This window comes from Engraulis encrasicolus, chromosome 4 (assembly GCF_034702125.1).
Source record: "Engraulis encrasicolus isolate BLACKSEA-1 chromosome 4, IST_EnEncr_1.0, whole genome shotgun sequence".
NCBI classification, from domain to species: domain Eukaryota; kingdom Metazoa; phylum Chordata; class Actinopteri; order Clupeiformes; family Engraulidae; genus Engraulis; species Engraulis encrasicolus.
The window spans coordinates 1,690,001-1,710,585 of NC_085860.1; the positions used below are offsets into that span (position 1 = coordinate 1,690,001).

Sequence of the window (20,585 nt, forward strand, 5' to 3'; positions counted from 1 at the left end):
TCACACACACACACACACACACACATACACACATACACACATACACATACACACACACACACACACACACTAACCCATAGATATCCAGGACTCCTATAAATGAGTGTTGTTTGCCCGGTACCCTGAGGGCAGCATTGATGCGTTGTATGATGCCGTCGAAGAGGTGGGCGTAGATGTGCTTGGCCAGGGCGTCCCTGGCATTCACTGCCCGCTCCTGTGCCACCGGGCTCACCACTGTCTCGGCCGCCAGCACCAGGCGCCGGTGGCACAGCCAGCGACACACGTTCTCCGCCGACACACACATCAGCTCGCAGAACACACCCAAGTGCTCGTCACTCGCCTGCATCGACAGAACAATTGCACACAGGGACTCAGGTCAAAAAAACAGATTGGGCCCCCCAAAGGGCCTGCCAAGGTCAAGATTAATATCAATACGGGAGGGCCCTGGGCCCAAGGGTAAAAGCCCCACTTGCCCTCCCACCCAGAGCTCCGCCCCTGCTCATCTGTTGGGGCAGAGAGAAAGAGAGTAAATGAAGAGAATGGGGGGCAGAGAGAGAGAGAGAGAGAGAGAGAGAGAGAGAGAGAGAGAGAGAGAGAGAGAGAGAGAGAGAGAGAGAGAGAGAGAGTGAGAGTGAGAGTGAGAGTGAGAGAGAGAGAGAGAGAGAGAGAGCGGAGGACACAGCAATAACTGACTGTATGTGTGTGTGTGTGTGTGTGTGTGTGCACGCGTTTACGTACACTAACTGAAGATCTGTCTCCATTGGTGCTGATGGTGATGTTTCCCAGGTGGAGGATGGCGGCCAGCACTTTAAACACGTCAGACAAGAACTCCTCTTTCAGGCCTACGAATAACAAATATATAGACGCACACACGCATGCACACATACAGTAAGTGTTACTCAGAGTAAGTACAATGTAAGTCTAAAACTCAACAGTGTGATGTGCATGTGTGTGAGATTTGTAATCCAATGTTTCTGTTTATGTTAATGTTTGTCAAGGTGTGTGTGTGTGTGTGTGTGTGTGTGTCCTACCTACTGTAGCTGTGAGAAGGTGTGACAGGTCTCCTCCATGTCTCTCCATGTGACATGTGCGGCTTAGAGCCATGTAAGCCATGCTGAAGCTTTCAGTCTTATGACCAAATTAGAGTGTCTGTGTTTTCTTTTGACCCTTTTTCTGTGATGTGATGTGAATATGTAGCACGATGGTAATAAAAGCAAAATCATCAAAAGGGGTTTACATGTGTAGATGTCTATGTCTTTGCAAAGAAAATGTTTTATCAGACTTTGGTAGACTTTTGTATTGATTGATTGATTGACTGACTGACTGGTTGATTCTTGATTGCTTGGCAACATTGATTGGTATTGATGGATGTGTACACATTTTGATATATTGGTGGTGGATTGATAGTCGTATGTGTGTTACTACCATTGAGAGTACATTACTCTGGTTACTAGAGACTTTAAAAACCATATTGAAAAAAAATGCCATACGAGTGATTTATTTACTGTTTTTATGTGTGTCTTCATTTGTTTTTGACTGCTTTACTTTATTAGACCAGCAAGCTCCAGCATCCCCCAGCCTACAGGACAGCCTACAATTGCATGTGGAAATGTCAGGTGTCAGATCAGCAGACAAGGTCATGGGGAGAACCTCACTTCAGACATTAAGACTCAGAGAGAGGAATTAAATAGATAGAAATAAATAAATCTATCTACCCATCTATCTATCCATCCATACAGCGCTCACACCAAAAAGGTTATACTAAACAGAGGTGAACACATGCAACATTTATCCAGACATTTTGTTGTCACTTACTCAAAATGGATTACCCACAGTGATGACTGCCATGAATGAGCTAATAACTCTTGGACTAAACATTAAACCTATGCCAAAGATGGCCCAGCCGTGTCTTAGTCGGCTGGGCATTGGACTGCTATGCGGACGACCCGGGTTCGATTCCCGACCCAGATCATTTCCTGATCCTCACGTCTCTCTCTCCCACTCATTTCATGTCCCAACCTTCACTGTCCTGTCTACATAAAGTTCAACTCTCACCCCCCCCCCGTAACAATCCCATGACCGCTTTGCCAAAGTTGTCACGGCAAAATGAATGATGTGCCTTCTCTATCTGCGCTTTCCTCACATTAGTTAAAGCACACGGAGCAGTAGTAGGCTTGATGCCATTGTAAAACTTAGATAGTTTAATTACAAACATGACTTTGAATCTGAAATCCACACTGAGCAGAGTTTGAATGATTGATATTTGACCACTGGACTACAATGGACCAGAGTTTGACTTTTTTTGTATTCCACTATTGGACTGTACCTGCACTACCCCACAAGAACACACACACTCATTCACGCACGCACGCACGCACGCACGCACGCACGCACGCACGCACGCACGCACGCACGCACGCACGCACGCACACGCATATACACACACACACACACACTGTACCAGGGACTGCACCTTACCTGCACTACCTCAGTCCCGGAACATGAAGACAATACAACATGCTGCTACAATGCTGCTACCCCATCTACCACTTGTATTGTTATTATACTGTTACTTTCACTGTTATCATTTCTATCACTGTAATTTATATTGTCTACTTTCTATATTTATCTTGTCTCTGTTTACATGTTGAATGTTGAATGTTCATTTGTACTGTATTTATTATTGACCACTTATTGTTACCAGTCCATCACTGTTACCTGTCCTGTCTTGCACTTTATGTCAGTCTGTAAAATGTCAGTTTTGTATATGTCTTGTCCTGGCATGGTATAGAGAGAAAACGTAATTTCATTTTTCCTTGTATATCTTGTGCATATGAAGAAAGTGACAATAAAAGCTGTCTTGACTTGATTTAGTATTTTTCAGCTCTAGAAAGTGAATAAACGGCTTATGTTGGCAATTGTGGCATATACACATTTGCAGAGGCGGCACGACAGGCTGTATTTGGTAATCAAGTGTTCCATTTGACATATGTATATACGCATGTGTTGTTGACTGTGAAAATACATCGAAGAGGGTTTGATGTTTTCATCTTTCGTGTACGTACTGTATATCAGCTATAGAAATGAAATGATTGTTTGCCATCAGCAATCTCCAGTTTCTTTTAAATTGCTGAATCATTGCCAAGCAGCATACATCTCAAACACAAATATCTAAACAATAACTGAATAGAAAAATGTGTTTATGGAAAATATATCAGAAGAGCCATGAAAAAAACATGTTAGCATGGCTGCTATCAACAGCAATCTGTAGCCAAGGTCATGTGTGTGTGTGTGTGTATGTCATACCCAGCTGTGTGAAGGTGCGACAGGTCTCCTCCATGTCTATTTGGTATGTGTGTGTGTGTGTGTGTGTGTGTGTGTGTGTGTGTGTGTGTGTGTGTGTGTGTGTGTGTGTGTGTGTGTGTGTGTGTGTGTGTGTGTGTGTGTGTGTGTGTCATACCCAGCTGTGTGAAGGTGCGACAGGTCTCCTCCATGTCTATTTGGTATGTGTGTGTGTGTGTGTGTGTGTGTGTGTGTGTGTGTGTGTGTGTGTGTGTGTGTGTGTGTGTGTGTGTGTCATACCCAGCTGTGTGAAGGTGCGACAGGTCTCCTCCATGTCTCTTTGGTGTGCGTGTGTGTGTGTGTGTGTGTGTGTGTGTGTGTGTGTGTGTGTGTGTGTGTGTGTGTGTGTGTGTGTGTGTCATACCCAGCTGTGTGAAGGTGCGACAGGTCTCCTCCATGTCTCTTTGGTCATCTACACCGTCGATCTCCGTAGCTCCACCCAAAGAGGTGTACAGGAACTCATCTGCACTCACTGCGCACACACACACACACACACACACACACACACACACACACACACACACACACACACACACACACACACACACACACACACACACACACACACACACACACACACACACACACACACACACACACACACACACACACACACACACACACACACACACACACACACACACACAACTGAGTGTTGAACATGTAGAGTAGTGAGGGAGTTGTTTGGTTTGTGTCAAGGGTGGGGTGGTGTCTTGAGGTGTTTATATATTAGGGAGGTGTTTGTGTTCGGGGTGTGTTTGTGATGGGGGGGTGGAGTGTTTTAATTAGGTGCAGTCACCTGAGGAGTTGGTTGTGGTATGTATCTAATAGCATTTTCACACCTAGTCCTCTTTAAGTGAACTGAAATCAGTCCTCTTTAAGTGAACCAAAAAGTGGACCAACAGCAAAAGTACTCAGTTCTGTTTTCGTTCATATTGTGAGTGTGTTACCAAAAAAAACGTCTGATCTTTATGGTCCGGTTTTTAATGTGCTTCAGTCGTCTTTTTGATCATACCCAGTCCTCTAGAGCCCTCCTTAAGTGATTACACCTAATCACAAGTGTAACTTGTCAGAACTCATAAGTGAACCATACTGAGACCACGTCAATGAAGGTCTCAGTACGGTTCACTTCCAAGGGGTCTGGTGTTCACATATGCACAGATAATGCTGAGTCACAGGTCTGAGTTCACTTAAATGGCTGAAGGGCACCACGTGTGAAAACCCTATAAGGTATGGGTGGTGGTCATGTGTGTAAGAAACAGAGGGCATGAGTGGGTGGTTGCATGTGTTGAAGGCATGACTGGGTGGCTGTGTTCTAGGCCTCGCTAGGTGGGTGGTTGTGGCAAGTCTGCAAGGAGAGGGTGAGAGCATTTGAGGGGGTGGTCACTCACACAGTCTGAGGTGCTTGAGGCTGGGTTGGTCAGCACAGGCGCACAGCTGGTAGAAGATGTGGTAGTTCCTCTCATTCTCCGACTACAGGGTGAAAACAAACGGCTGCATCTCAATATCTACAGTATTCTCCAGTTACTTTACATTACATTACATTACACTTAGCTAACACTTTCAATTATTCAAAGTGACTTACAACTATTATTTTTCAGGGATATTGGTTACAGTCCCTGTACAGTCCCTGTACAGTACCACTAGGCCACGGCTGACCCAAACGTCCTCCCTCCTCTGGTCTCCAGTTTTAAACACCTCAATACATGAAGGGGTGAGGGGACGAGGGAAGGAGGCCAGATGCTAGAGAAGCAAGGCTGCATGCAATGCTCCATTTCTCCATACTTCTTTGATTCCTCCACGGGAGTGGGGGGTGAAAACAGAGGAAATGAGAATGTGACGATGAGGATAAGGTCGTGAGGACAGACTAATTATGTAATGAAATGCGCCCATACATCACTCACAAACACACCAGACTCAACTCCTTAGAGCAATGGACAGAGTAAATTCTCGGGGTAGGCCTGAATATCAACAAACCAGAGCAAACTCTACATATCTGCAAACCAGAGGAAACTTTCAGTTTCAAAAGCCAAAGTAACTCTTTTAACAGACCATGAGCAAATGGTCCCTATAGGAACAGGCAAACATAAACTCTTCTGAGCAGCAGACCAGAAGAATTTCCTCAACAAGCTTGAGCTAACCTGTAACCATCGGCTACTGGAGGAACTGTCCCTAAAAAATTGTCAAACTGACCTTCCTTGCTTACCATTGAGCTTAGTTATATGCACAGAGCATTCTGGTTTCAAATGGAAAGACATTTTGGTTTCAAACCCAAAAGACATTTCACTCAACAAAGTCAGTTATGGCTGATGAACACGTCATCACACTTTGACATATTGTGTAATTCATATGAGTGAAATCTGTTCAATCTCAAAGAAATTTCAGAGTCCAGTTGCTTACAGGCAAGCTGCTATGCATGTCTTAATCATTGCAAAAGAAAACAACTTACTATTTTCCTACCTGGAACTAACCACACTGATTTGATTTGATTGATGCGTAAGAAATTCTATCAATCAATAGTATTTCTGGAACACTTCATCATACTCAGTGGACATTCTTAGCCTTGGTCTCATTAGCCGCGCTTCAGCGGCCCGGGGCCGCCCGGGGCTCAGGAGAGTGGCCGGCTCGGAGCTGCCGGCCCCGGGCCATTTTTTGCCTGATCGGACTCATAGCCGACCCCAGGCACATTCAGGTACACGCCTTGTTTGTGAAACGTCAGTCGGGCACAGCCCACTTTCGCCCCAAATCACAGAAGGACAACAACAGAACAACGACAAAGAAGGAGAAGACACTGAGCAAACTCTGCTGGAGCAGGTCGCCGTTTGGCTCGTAGCCTACGGACAAAGACGACAAGAACTGCAAAGAAAATGGCTTGCCTTTCAAGAACAGTTTTATTACATGGCAAAGTTGTCGATTCAGAAGCTGTATGGGACGCAGCGCATGTTAAGAAGACAAAGACGCATGAAAATACGAGCAGCTCGACAACTGAGAGTGAACAGAAGGAGACGTGCGAACATGCCCAGTTAATCCCCCCAATAGCGCACAGAAGCATGAGCCCCGGACATAGCGAGACATGAATGTGCAGGTAATTGAATAAGTTACCATGTGAAAGGAGACCAAATCCCGGAGACATAGCACCTTCATCAGTTGCTATAGAAAATTATGAGCCCCGGACATAGCGACACACCCCCTCGTTGCGGCGTGCCACCTGTCTATTCATGGTGAATGTGCAGGTAATTGAATAAGTTACCATGTGAAAAGAGACCAAATCCCGGAGACATAGCATCTTCATCAGCTGCTATAGAAAATGATGAGCCAGGGGAATAGCGACTATTTATTAAAGTAGCCACGGAAGTAGCGTAGCCTACAAGTCGTTCAATCTGCATAACATCGGTATGTGTCCTGCAGGGAATTCAAAGTGTGCGCACTATGGCACATGTCTGCAAAATGTATGCCTATGGTTTAGTATGTCTGCAAAACATGAGACACTAGGGCAGCAGAGTGAGGATGATTTTAAATAGGCCTAAGTCAATAACAGCTGTGCTTTACTGTGTAATAATGTGGCTGCATGGGGGACTTATCGCTAAATTCTGGGCAAATTATTAGTTTGGGGTGTTTGGCTTTCTTATGGCATAATTTCATAAGATGCAACTTTGGCACTTCTGTTTGTGTTTTTAAAGTTATTTAGCCAACATAACTTTTTTGTTGTTATCAGGGCATCATGGGCACCACTACACTTAAACTTGGGATGTCATAGCTAAGTCATGTCGGCTTTTTTCTGCTTTTAGCTGCCAACTCTTGTGCCATTATCGTGATTTGGCATGCTTTCCACTGGACACCAATAAAAAGTGTCTCACAAATACTCACACATGACATTTATGTCGGCTTATTTAGCTTTTGCGCTATTATCGCCGAAGGTCTGGTAGGCTATATCGCACGTGGGCTATATCGCCCGAGGTTGACCCCGCCTCCGAGCCTCGGCGGTGCTTGCTGGCCCATCGAATTCGACGAACCCCACAACCTGGCCCGGCGGCCATCTTTAGCACCTAGCCCCCTTTTGATGAGATCACCGTCAGCCCCCTTTTGTCCGGGCCAGCCCGGGGCTGGCCCTGCAGTGAGACTAAGGCTAATGTACTCTACGGGGGGAAATTATGAATGTAAGCATTTTATGGCAGGCCACTGTTGGGTCACTTCTTATTTCAACAGAAGTGCATGTACAGTAGGTGCTTCTTGCTCAAGCCGAGCCGCGTGTTCACCATGTACAGGGCTGGACAGGTTATCTGGCATACAGGGCATTTCTTGGTGGTCCGACAGCCCTGCTGTTTTCTCATTTATTTACAGTATTTTCACACAGACTGGCCCATTTAGAGAGGGCAGCAGTGCTAAAATGCTCCAGTCTTTTTTTTGTTCGCAGTCCAGCGCCGATCATGTGGTGGTGCTCACCTGGAACACCACCCGTGACTTCTCCAGCAGGTAGGTCCGCATGTTGGCCCCGATGATCTGGAAGCGCTTGTCAAAGCTGATCTCCGTGTACTTCCCAAAGCGGCTGCTGTTGTCGTTCCTGGTGGTCTTGGCATTGCCGATCGCCTGCAGAAGCAACATAAGCAAGAGCAGCACTTGCACATGATCACTGCTTACTGTACTCACACCAATCATTTTTTAAATTAATTAATCATTTTACTGTCTCACAACAGCACAAATACAGAAAATCTGCTATAGCGTAATTTATGTTTTTAGAAGCAGACATCAGGGAGGCGCAACCACAGCTAATGTCACCATTCTGTTATTTTTAATAATCTAGCAATAACAATAATGATTAAATCCACACAATAGTAGTATTAGTTGTGACTGCTACTAAAAACATGAATGACCCATGCCCATGGGAGCTCAGGTTTGAGTCCAGACTGGGTAATTTCCCAATCTAACCCCATCAATCTCTTCCACTTGCTTCCTGTCTCTCTTCACAGTTCTTTCTACATTAAAGGCACAAAAGTCCGAAAAATATCTTTAAAAAAAAGATAGTCAACCCATTGTAGTCTCCATACCTCAGTGATGGGGTTGGACGCCAGAACCTTGTCTTCCACTCTGGTCTTGCTGCTGGACTTGCTGACCACAGCAAAGTAGCGCATGGCATAACGAGCCGACACCGTCTTGCCAGCACCAGACTCCCCACTCACGATGATGGACTGGTTCCTGCTGTACCTGCAGAACAAGGACCCAGGGGTGAAAACAGGTCAGCTGTCCCTGGCCCTGGGAGAGAGGGGGCCCAGAATTGGGCCTTCATTGCATTGTATGTATTGAGAAGAGGGGCCTTTTTTGAATGACTTTGTCCTGGGCCCTGCAAAAGCTGTCAGCGGCCCTGCACTATGGAATCTGGTAGAAAGGAGGTGATCCCATGCATCCGAAAATAATCTCAATTATTTTGAACCCAGAATTTTGTAATAATTACTGAATTGGGTTGTCTTAATGCCGCGGTCACACCGCCGGCGTTGAAAGAGCCACAATGCTGCTGACTCCTGCCTGGAAAGCACAGGTCAGGGGCGTTGACCGCGGCAAACGATTCAACCTGAAGCGTTCGGCCAGGAATCTCGACCAACCGAAGCTCGTGTTTAGAAAAATGTGAACATTCCATTGGCTGCCGCCTGCTGCCGCCGAGCTCATTACATATTTTAAGATGAAGTTCAACTTTTGATGCCCTCGGCTTTTGATGCCCTCGGCTTTTGATGCTTTTGAAGCCCTCGCCTCTAGAAACGCGTTTGCTGCTTTTCATGCTTCTGCCGCCTCCTCTCCCATACAAAGTCAATTGCGTCCGCATCTCTCCACATGTTCAACGCCGGCAGTGTGTTCGCACGGTCAGATCAGTCCTAATCACTGCCTCGAGTTTTAAAAATTTTTTTAACAACGTCTTTATTATAATGAGGACGGTTCCTGTAGTTCCAAGAGTTAAGGCCCCTTAATGGACTCTATGATAGAGTGCATGATTGACATGGGTATTAAGATTAAATTACACACTGTGATGTGATTCCTAGTCGACATAGTAAACAGGTGATGTTTGTCATGACCACAGTATTGACATGCATGTAACCATTCAGTAAACACACAGCTGAAAGCACATGTAACTAAATCTAGACTGTGTGTGTGTGTGTGTGTGTGTGTGTGTGTGTGTGTGTGTGTGTGTGTGTGTGTGTGTGTGTGTGTGTGTGTGTGTGTGTGTGTGTGTCACACACCTTGCCATCTGCTTGTAGGCCTCCTCTGCAACTGCGAAGATGTGAGGGTCCAGGTCGCCCATGTTCTGGCCAGAGTAGGCGTGGATGACACCATCTCCATATATGGGCAGCTGCTTATAGGGGTTCACGGCCACCAGGATGATTCCTGAACCAATGATAAACAAGTGCTACTTTCTTTCTTACTTCTTATTTCTTTGTTTTTTATTCATGGTGTGCTTATCTTGTCTTGCTGCTATGTGTTGTGTGGATCTCAAATTGGCATTCAATTTCCCGTTGGGAATTAAAGTCATTCACTAACTCACTACATCCTTTGATGTATAGATTTACAGGCATGTGCAGGGCACCTGTGTCACAAAATAGTTTAATTTCCGTTTTGGTTTGGCCTAGACGTAGCTCTGCGAGTTCTCTAGCTTGTGGAATCCCTGGTGAACATGTCTGTATGTGGGACAATGATAATGATGAGATCTATGCAATATCTGTTTTTTTCTTTTCCCCTTGTCTTTGCATTTGTCTATTTTACTTGATTTTTCTGTCTAAGGCCTGTCTGACTGTTTTCACTCTGTTGTGCTGTTTTTTTATTGTGATATGGATCCCCCCTGAGTCTGGAGTAAAGAACTGAATTGAATTGAATTGAATTGAATTGAATTGAATTGAATTGAATTGAATTGAATTGAATTGAATTGAATTGAATGCACACCTGACATGACTTCTCCACAATTACAAGACTTCCTTTAGAAACAAAACAACAAAGATCTCAATTCTCAACTGTGTGAGTGTGTGTGTATGTGTGTGTGTACCACAGTAGGTGTAGATGATCCTGGACTCCACGAAGCGTACACGGAGGTTGTGGAGCACGGCCGGCTCGTGGAGGTAGCTGAGGGCTGTCAGGTCATTCTCTCCCACCAGGATGTCGGGATTACGCAGGTGAGGGAGCTCAGGGCTCCCCGGATCCACTGGGTACCGTCTCTCCTACAGAAGACACATAGTGGGCCCTTCTCAAAACCTACTGCAGTGCCCTTCCAAGTGTATCAGCCTAATTAGTCACGCCCAGTGATTGGATACTTTTTGGTGAACTCTACGGAATATCCAATCACTGGGTGTGCCTAATAAAGAGTATCCAATCACTGGGCGTGACTAATAAGTCTGATGCACTTGGAAGTGCACTGCACTAGGTTTTGAGAAGGGCTCAGTGATTCAATGAAACTAGGGCGGGGCAATTTACATTTAAACCCCTCCACCCCCCACTTTTAAAAAAAAGGGCTTCCTGTTGATAGATTATCAACAGATTATGTATGTCTCATAAGTGAGTACACCTCTCGCATTTTGCAGATTTGTAAGTATATCTTTTTATAGGACAACATTAAAGAAATTTCACTATGACACAATGATTAGTGACCTGTTAACAACATATATAACCGCTTAAATGTGGTGATCACTCACAAAAAAATCTAAATACAGCCATTAATGTTTGGACATGTACCAACAAAAGTGAGTACACTCCAGATTAAAATCCAGTAGAGAAGGGGCCATGTTGGCCCGTACCATCTCGAAATGAAAAGGGATTAAAAGAGAGGTCATCGGTGTGCGTTTCAACCTTTCTTTACATTGAACTTTTACATTTTGAGTCTGCGCCTGGCTGAAAAACATTGGTGTGGAATTTGAATGAAATCCTATGGAGAGTATCATGATTTGCTTCAGTAGTCACAGTTCATGTTGACATGCATGTTTCTTTTAGGTGTAATTCATTTCCATTCATCCCCAAACCATGTCAGTCTCACTACCATGCTTGACTATCGAGATGATACACTTTTTTTTGTAAAACTCACTTGTTTACCACCACACATGCTTGACACCATCTACTTTGAAAAACAAATTAAAGACCGACAAGAAGAGGAAAAGGTAGCAAAGAAAAACAGGAAGCATCAATCCATCAGAAAAACGTTTGACATAATGAAGGACCTCACCAACCTACTGTTGACCTGCTCATTCATTTTCCTTTTTGCCTAGTTATTCACCAGCATTAGCATTGGCAACATGAACCTCCAGACAGATATGAATGGCTCGTCCTATGATACAGAGTACTGACAACATCCCATCACCTCATCAATTGTCTAGCCAAAATAAATCTTATTTTTCACATCATTGTCTGATCAAAAGACAGGAATAATAATTAAATCAACTGAAGTCTAACTATCAAAAAATTTACTTAAACTATGAAAGATAGAGGCGTTATAGTACAACAAAATGAATGGTGGAACTCAATAGCATATTCTCATTGATAGGTGCATAACATAAAGATCTGTAGATTTTATTTCTCCTTTATTTTACTGGGTTAGTCACATTGAGGCAAATGCCTTTTTTCCAAGTGACCCCTAGCCAATAAAGCAGCAAAGACGCAAAACACGTAGAAAAAACAGACAACTCACAAAGACAGCATATCCACAATGCAGGAAATAACTTTGCAGAAAAAAATATGTGTGACCATATTACCAAAAGCATATAGCAAAACAAGCAGAGCTCAGCGAATTAGCAGGATATCTGCAACACCATACCAGACAATACAAATACGCAAAACCCAGGGCAACAAGATAGATACAGGTTCAAGCACACATACAGTATGTTAAAAGTAGAGAACGAATAGCATGCATTTATTGAAATGATTATCCCCACCTAGGGCTGTCACAATATTCAATAAGTCAATATATCGTACAATAAGTTTTTACAAGCATGATAACTTTTTTGTCAAGTTATTGCATGCTTCTTTGTTTTCCTCGTCACTCTTTCTTAGACTCAATATTGATGGGCACATTTCACTCAGTGCAATGATGCTTAAACGTAGGTGTACTTTTAATTTTCAGTCTGTTTGCCTTGTCTATCTCTCTATCTACCTATCAATCTAGCACCCCCTGCTGCAAAGTTTTCAAAATTAAAAAGCGGGTATTAGCATTTTTATCCCCTTTTCATTATATTTTTTGAAAATGACCGAGAACACAATATCGTTTATCGCAGTAATTTCTTGGCCAATTTATCGTCCAGAAAAATTTGTTATCGTGACAGGCCTATCCCCGCCTTTACTAAATGACTTCAATCTGTGGAGGAGACAAGGACATCATTGCATTCGATGCAGCTCCACTGAAATCTTTAATATCATCCAAAACCAACCCCCTCTGGTTGCTGAATCCTTGACAAATCCACAAATCCACCCCCTGCTCATAGGTATCAAGAGATGATTCACACAGAGAAAAACAAACATGCTGAACACAGATATTACCTGCACGGTACATTAGTCACACATCCTGAAGGGATGTACGCTGTTTACTTCAGACAAACAACATACAATTCTTCTATTCTAAGACACACTTTCACCTCCTTGACCAGAAACTATCAACCTTAGAGACCAAGTGCAAACCACTCAACAAAACTGTACAGCAGTTGTACAGGGGAAAAGTTTATATGCCTGTCACTAAAATGTGTGTGTGTGTGTGTGTGTGTGTGTGTGTGTGTGTGTGTGTGTGTGTGTGTGTGTGTGTGTGTGTGTGTGTGTGTGTGTGTGTGTGTGTGTGTGTGTGTGTGTGTGTGTGTGTGTGATGGTATGCAATCCCCACTAGGGTTGTGGGTGTGCTCTAATTACAGTAAAATCCTAGTGGGCCTGGATCTTTTGGTGTATCAGTCAGAGCTAGTTTGGTATCCCAGAAAGTTCGGGTTCAAGCAACTCTCCCTTCCACTTTGCTGTGTGTGTGTATGTGTGTGTATGTGTGATCTCTAGTCAAAGACTAAAATCCTAGTCTACGAAGCGATACTGCTCCCCACTCTCCTGTATGGGTCAAAAGCCTGAACCACATATAGTAGACACCTGAAAATCACTGGAAGCCTTCCATCAAAGACATCTATGGAGAATCCTTAGGATAACCTGAGAGGATCACCGAACAAATACCAGTGTCCTGGAGAAGGCTGGCATCCCTGCCATCACAGTCATGAGCCATCATTGCACAATACCAACTCAGATGGAGTGGCCATGTTATCCGAATGCAACACTCTTGACTACCCAAACAAGTCCTGTACTCACAGCTTCTCCAAGGAAAAGTGCCTCAGGAGGTCAAAAGAAAGGGTAGTAGTAAGACAACATCAAGGACAACATCAGGAAGTGCCATATACCCTTCAACACCTGGGAGACTACAGGACCTGCCTGTAGAAAAGTGGTTAGAGAGGGGGCTGTACGTACAATACAACAATGATCTCCACAGTGATGTCCACAGAAGCGCAAACAGAAGAAAGAGATTACCTCCACCAATAAGGTTCCACCAAAACCCATAACTGTCCCTGCCCACCCATACCCACATTCAGGGGCGGATCTAGCCATTTTGGGGCCCTAGGCAAAATATAAACATGGGGCCCTCAAAAGTCATTATGTAAGGGTTAACGTTCGGCGAGAAGGTCGCTACCGTGGAATAGCAGCACGACAGAGAGAATCTTTAGACCCCGACGCGGAGCGGAGGGGTCTTGTTCTCTCTGAAGCGACCGACTCGCCGAAAGTTAACCCGCTTATTATATGGATATACTTAAATGATTCACACATGGCGGGGACATTTCTTTATTTAATGTTAAGTTTATTATAATTTTTCATGTCAAAAGATTGTTGCTGCGCAAAACAAAACAGTGCCGTTGTGGAACACCGCTAGGCAACAGGTAGCCTAGGGGTCATTTCACGTGAAATCAGACACCGGATCTAGCCATTTTGGGGCCCTAGGCAAAATATAAACATGGGGCCCTCAAAAGTCATTATATGGACATAACATTAGGTGTTTTGTCACATATATCTTTGATTACTTTACACAAGTGACAAATTAAGATCGGGCCTATGTTTTCCGTGTTTACCACGACTGGTGTGACAGTTGGGGCACCTATGGAGGACATATTTGGTCAGGGCCCTAGGCAATTGCCTAGGTTTGACTAATGGACAGTCCGCCTCTGCCCACATTGCCCCAAAGTACCTCTATATTTGGGTCCAGGATTAGTCTCTTGCCCATCTGAAGACCCACAAGGACCAAGATGGAGGACAGACATACTCGACCACGAGTGTCCGACAATGTTGTGTGTGCGTGCGGGCAGCCGTGCGGGCAGCCGTGGCCTAGTGGTTAGAGAGTTGGTCTTTCAATCTAGTGGTTACAGGTTCGAATCCCCCTTGACCTGTCCCTACATCTCCATCCATGGCTGAAGTGCCCTTGAGCAAGGCACCTAACCCCTGACAAATAAAAACTGTAAGTAGCGTTTAATAAAATGAGCAGCTAAGTGCAATGTAGTGTGTGTGTGTGTGTGTGTGTGTGGTGAGGAGGTGAAGGTGTCAGCAGGTAGCTTTTTCTTACCACTACATGAGACCTGTCGTCATCACCTATTCCAGCCTAAGTGACAGTGGGTCAAGCTCATTATCCAACCTCATATCCTTTCCTTTTGCATGTGGCCTTGTGCTTTCCTGATGTCCCGCCTCCATGGGGACAACAATAAAGTCTCCCCACCGTCAGCCTGGACAACAACAAGTTTTGGGGGACTTCTCAGCCATTCAACACCCCGATTGCAATTCAGACAATGACTTTTGAAGTGTGCTTTTGCGAGATATTGAATAAAACTTTTATGTCAATGACGTCTTGCCTTGCATCACAAAGTCACAACCAAGAGGAGGGGACGGGATGTTAGATATTGAGTTGGACCCAGTGGCTTCTCTTTCCTCAGAAGTTACTAACTACATTATGCACTTCCCACTTATTTACCCAGTAGGTGATCTGGGGTAACTTAACATTATCTTTCAACCCTACACTGGATGCTTACAGGTGCCCAAAAGCCTTTTCCCCACAGCAGAAGGGCCACAGGCACAGTAATCTCACACCAGAGTCCACAAATAATCACCCATGAACCCCTGGCAGCCAGCAATGTCTGGCATAGGCACAGTCCTTCATACAGCCAAGAAGGACGAATAAACTATGAAGAAACGCTTGGGAACGCAGGCTTAGGTACCAGCTACCAGGCACAATTCAGCAATGAATGAAGGCCAGACTAGGACAAATTCCTAGTAAGGAAAGTGCCACATATATGCACATTAACATAACACATTTTGGCTGAATACGACCAGAGTGCCACAATCTGTGAACTGGTCCAAGTGAAGCCCACCAACTCCATTCTGCTTCACGCGTCATGGAGACTTCACACTGAACAGCTCGCCGACAGCGTCAGAAAATAGTGCAGTCAAACAAAACCTATATCATTGTTCAAACACGGAAGTAATGGTTTACTAACCGTGCCATTTTCGAGGAGTAGCTCTAAAACGTCGTCTCCTGGTTTGTACTCCTTCAGGATCTCAGCTGACTGCCACACTTCATCTGGGTCTGGTATCCAGACGCGGTTATACTGTGAAGGAATGTTTGGGGAAACTGTATCACGAACATTTCGCTTGCCCTTATTTACGTGTATTACCACACTTAAATACGATGGAGATGTTGTAAAAACCACGTGAAAGTGGAAAAAAGACTGTCATTAAAATCAGAGTGCCGCGGCGCCGACTTTGGGCATATGTTACAGTAGCTGCCATGCCTGATACAGTATTGTTTTATATTTGCGACTGAGTAACATGCAATGCACACTATTAATAAGGCATCATGCAATACGTTTGCCAGAAATATGAGTATCAGTCATGGCAACAATAGTTATGCATGTAATTGTGCTTGTTAGGCTTCTTATTAATACCGAAGAGTCCTTCAAGGCTCCACTTTCACTTCCTCTCCTACCTTGGTATACAGCTCCGACAGAGCCATGGCAACCGCATAGCTTTCCTCTTTTGTCTCACCCTCTTGACGGCCTGTTTACTCCAAGTTCCTAGACTTGACTTTTGCTTTTGTTCGACAGCATCAAATTTCCTATCCAGAGGTGCGCGCCTGTACCAAACTTTTCCTTGGTTACACCTGCCACTTGGACTTTGGCTTTCGTGTGACCGCCCATGTGTCTTGTGACAGGTGCTCGCCACGGTCGGTGGGTGTGCCTATTTGAACACGGATTTTGGAAACAAGGGCAACAGGATCTGACACAGCGAAGGTTGAAGTAGAATTTGGCAAACGCCGTTAAAACCCCTAAATCCGATATAGCCATGGATTAAGGGGCAAGAAGGTTCCATATAGGCCTAGGTCTATGCTAACGCTAATATCTATATGTTCATATTGCATAAATGTGTTTGCCCGTCTGCTTATTAATGCGAGTGCATTATTTTGGTGCGAGGCCTATTACGCGCCCTCGGTCTGGCTGTGGATAGGGCAGGGGTGCGGATAAAACAAATCCTAGCCTAGGCCTATTGCTTGCTCTATAAAACTTGAGCAAATAAAACACAAATAAGGTGAGTAGGCTTACATGTTATCATTTATTTTATTTGTGAAGTAGCCTACTTTTGAGTAAGTAGGCCTAGCCTATCTATATAGTTGTGAGTTATGGTGGCATGAGTTGCAAACTCCCTCGCGTCCCTTTGGGTCTCTCACTTAAGGAAAAAGTCACTGCCCCCAGTCTGAACACTTCCATTGCTTTTCTTCTGTGGTTTAAGCAAATACATTCCAGCCAGCATTCTGTGTATGATTAATGTAGGCCTACACAATGCTCATTTTGTGTGTTGCCTGTAAACTTATCAAGACTTGGTCAGTTAATTTGACCATACCTAGAGCAGGACCACTGATAGCTTTTGCTGAGCCGGGACAAAGTCATCTGAAAGTGCACCCCATCTAATACACACAATGCGATGAAAACCTACTTTTGGGCCCCCTTTCTCCCTGGGCCCGGGACAACCTATCCCTTTGTCCCCCACATGTCGGCTTCCCTGCCTGGATCTCTGCAATAAGCAGTAGTTCAGTCCACAGTGATTGCGTAACCAGGGGCGACCCGCTTGTTTCCAAATCCCGCCTGAAGCTCTCTGTGCGGTGCGCAGCGGTGGGAAAGGGCGGCCGACCGGGACGTGCGCCAGGTTGATGTTGGCGAACGAACCCACTTGACATGATTATATCCGAAACTGCCAATGAGATTAATGAACTTCTTATTAAAGTGTTGGAATGCGTGGCCCAGTTTAGTATCCACAGGCAGAAAAGCATATAGGCCTAAATAAGGCCTGTGAAAGAGGGCGCATGCGGCAAAAAATACCTCTCAATAACCGTCACCTACAGCTAAATCAGCATCGGGCCCATTGCAAGAGCAGGCTAGAACAAACTCCCAAGGGCCATTCTAATGTATTTGGGCCCACTAGTCAAAGATAAATGGGGGGTCCTTCTCTTCAGTAGGCCCCCTCAAGACATATATTTTTATAACAGTATCATTGCAGTTTCCAGTGACTGAATTTTGGAAGATGCTGCCACAACCACCAGTTGCCATTGCTGTCACTTGAATACAAGTAGATAAGCCATTACCAGGAGAGGCTTACTCAGCGAGGGACCCTGGCCATTTGCCTGGTTGTGACAGCCTATAACCTCCCCCTAACATAATGCCTTTCAAACAGGCCGGTAACCTAATATACAGTCCCAGGAAAAAGTTTGTACACCCTTTAAAATTTCTTACCTTTCTGTCAAAATTGGTCATAGAACATGGTCTGATCTTCCCGGAAATCTCAAGAAGGAACAACCAGAGTCTGCTTTAACACATTCAATACCAGCCAAACATTTACAAGTTTTCAAATTTTCATTGGCTATAAGATGTAAACATTCACAGGACAGCAAGGCATAAGTAAGTACACCCTTGCATTGAATAGGTTTTAACCCTAACTTAGTCGCAATAACCTCAACCAGATATTTCCTGTAGTTGCAGATTAGATTAACAAAACAATCTGGATGTATCTGGTCTCCCTCTTCTTTAGAAAACTGCCTCTCGTCAGCAAGGTTTGTGGGATGTCTGGAGTGCATAGCTTTCTTGACTTCGTGCCATATAATCTCAATTGTTTTTTGTCAGGGCTTTGACTGGGCTATTCCAGAATGTGTATTTCATTATTATGAAGCCATTCTAAAGTCGATTTGCTTCTAAAGTATGGGTTGTCGCATTTCAGCACCCATCCTCTGGTGTGCTTCAACTGTATGACAGACTACCTCAGGTTTTCTGTAAAACGTCTCAATAAACGTTTCAGTTAATTGTTCCACTGATGATAGCAAACTGAAAAGGGCCTGAGGCAGCAAGGTAAAGCATATAATGATGCTCCCGCCACCATATTCAAAGGTGGAGATGATGTTTTGGTGAAGGTGTGGTTCTCCAGTTCTCCTCCAAACATGACATTGTGTGTTCCCCTGAACAATTCAACTTTGATTTCAACGTTGGTCTACAGAATATTTTGCAGTAATTCTATGAAGCATATAAATGCTTTTTTGCAAACCTCAAAGGTGCAGCAATATTTTTTTGGACAGAAACCCCATTAATTTTAGATTGGCAGAATGAATCCCATTTTTAGCTATTTTTGGTTACATCTCCTCTTCTGAGTATGGTGGCGGGAGCATCATTATATGCGGCTACCTTGCTGCCTCAGGCCCTTGACAGTTTGCTATTATCAGTGGAACAATGAACTCAAGTTTATTGTGATATTTTACAGAAAAAAACGTGAGGAAGTCTGTCACACAGTTGAAGCACACAAGAGTATGGGTCCTGAAATGTGACAACAACCCATACTTAAGAAGCAAATCGACTTTAGAATGGCTTCATAATAATGAAATACACATTCTTAAATAGCCCAGTCAAAGTCCTGACAAAAAACAATTGAGATTATATGGCATGAAGTCAAGAAAGCTATGCACTCCAGACATCCCACAAACCTTGCTGACGAGAGGCAGTTCTCTAAAGAAGAGGGAGACCAGATACAAACAGATTGTTTTGTTAATCTGATCTGCAACTACAGGACAAGTCTGGTTGATGATATTGCAACTAACTGAGGGTTAAAACCTACTTAATGCAAGGGTGTACTTACTTATGCCCTGCTCTCCTGTGAATGTTATGGCCTTATGACCAATACAAATATGATAACATGTAAATGTTTGGGTGGAATTAATTAAAGCAGACTCTGATTGTTCCTTCTTGAGATTTCCGGGAAGATCAGACCATGTTTTATGATCAATTTTGACAGAAATGTAAGAAACTTCAAAGGGTGTACAAACTTTTTCCTGGGACTGTAGGTCTCTGCTACACAGCTACGGCCTGCCTGTCGCAATGAATACAAAACAACAGGATATAGCAAATACCTTTATTTTTTAATTGTTGAACTTTGTGTGTGTGTGTGTGTGTGTGTGTGTGTGTGTGTGTGTGTGTGTGTGTGTGCATGTGACAGAGAGAGAGAGAGAGAGAGAGAGAGAGAGAGAGAGAGAGAGAGAGAGAGAGAGAGAGAGAGAGAGAGAGAGCTCTTAAAGATTCCAAGAAGTTAGTCGCTTGCTCAATCAGAGCCAGGAGAATTTCCAAGGACATGGTTGTGATAAACCTGGCTGAGTTCCTACTGACGAGGAGAGCGGGGTGAGAGGTGTTGTTGAGGAGAGGAAGGCATTCATTTTTCTTCAGTTGAATGTCATTTGACTATGTAATGTGAAGAACTGCACAGTGTAAACACAATGCATATACAAACACACACTTGCAAACATAGGCCTACAGTACATACGAATACTGTGCACAGAAGACAAGACTTATTTAGGTACCTCCATGGTGTTTTCAGATGAGAATTACGACAATATGTAAGAATGATGGCACGAGTTAGTAACATTTACGTGGACTTGCCCTGTCCTCTGTGTGTGTGTGTGTGTGTGTGTGTGTGTGTGTGTGTGTGTGTGACAAAATTCTGCTCAGTATCCAGCCTAATTAGGAGGAGCCTTTTCATTTGGAGACGCAGGTGCCACATGTATCCTTAAGACACTCAGTGAGCAGATCCTTTTAGCTTTGTGTAAAACTCCTATCAAATTTGGCTTGTGCTATGATAAACGCCTATCTGTCAATCCAAATAAAGAAGTAAAATGTGTGTGTGTGTGTGTGTAAATGGGT

The 20,585-nt window shown here is 44.1% G+C and overlaps 1 protein-coding gene across 2 annotated transcripts in view; it reads right to left on the reverse strand.

The window, feature by feature from the left end:
• myo5c (myosin VC) overlaps positions 1–16,507 on the reverse strand; it is a 51,103-nt gene extending 34,596 nt beyond the window's left edge. Inside the window, exons 1-10 of one of the 2 annotated variants that reach the window (XM_063196471.1) lie at positions 16,346–16,507; positions 15,858–15,968; positions 10,367–10,538; positions 9,570–9,714; positions 8,388–8,544; positions 7,786–7,929; positions 4,734–4,815; positions 3,707–3,814; positions 739–842; positions 75–340 (exon numbers count right to left, since the gene is read on the reverse strand). In XM_063196471.1, the coding sequence (XP_063052541.1) occupies positions 75–340; positions 739–842; positions 3,707–3,814; positions 4,734–4,815; positions 7,786–7,929; positions 8,388–8,544; positions 9,570–9,714; positions 10,367–10,538; positions 15,858–15,968; positions 16,346–16,372 (1,316 nt within the window). In that variant the 5' untranslated portion in view covers positions 16,373–16,507. Of the gene's footprint in view, positions 1–74; positions 341–738; positions 843–3,706; positions 3,815–4,733; positions 4,816–7,785; positions 7,930–8,387; positions 8,545–9,569; positions 9,715–10,366; positions 10,539–15,857; positions 15,969–16,345 lie in introns of those variants that run through there. The other variant, XM_063196472.1, reaches the window with a different exon arrangement.
• Positions 16,508–20,585: the final 4,078 nt, after the last annotated feature.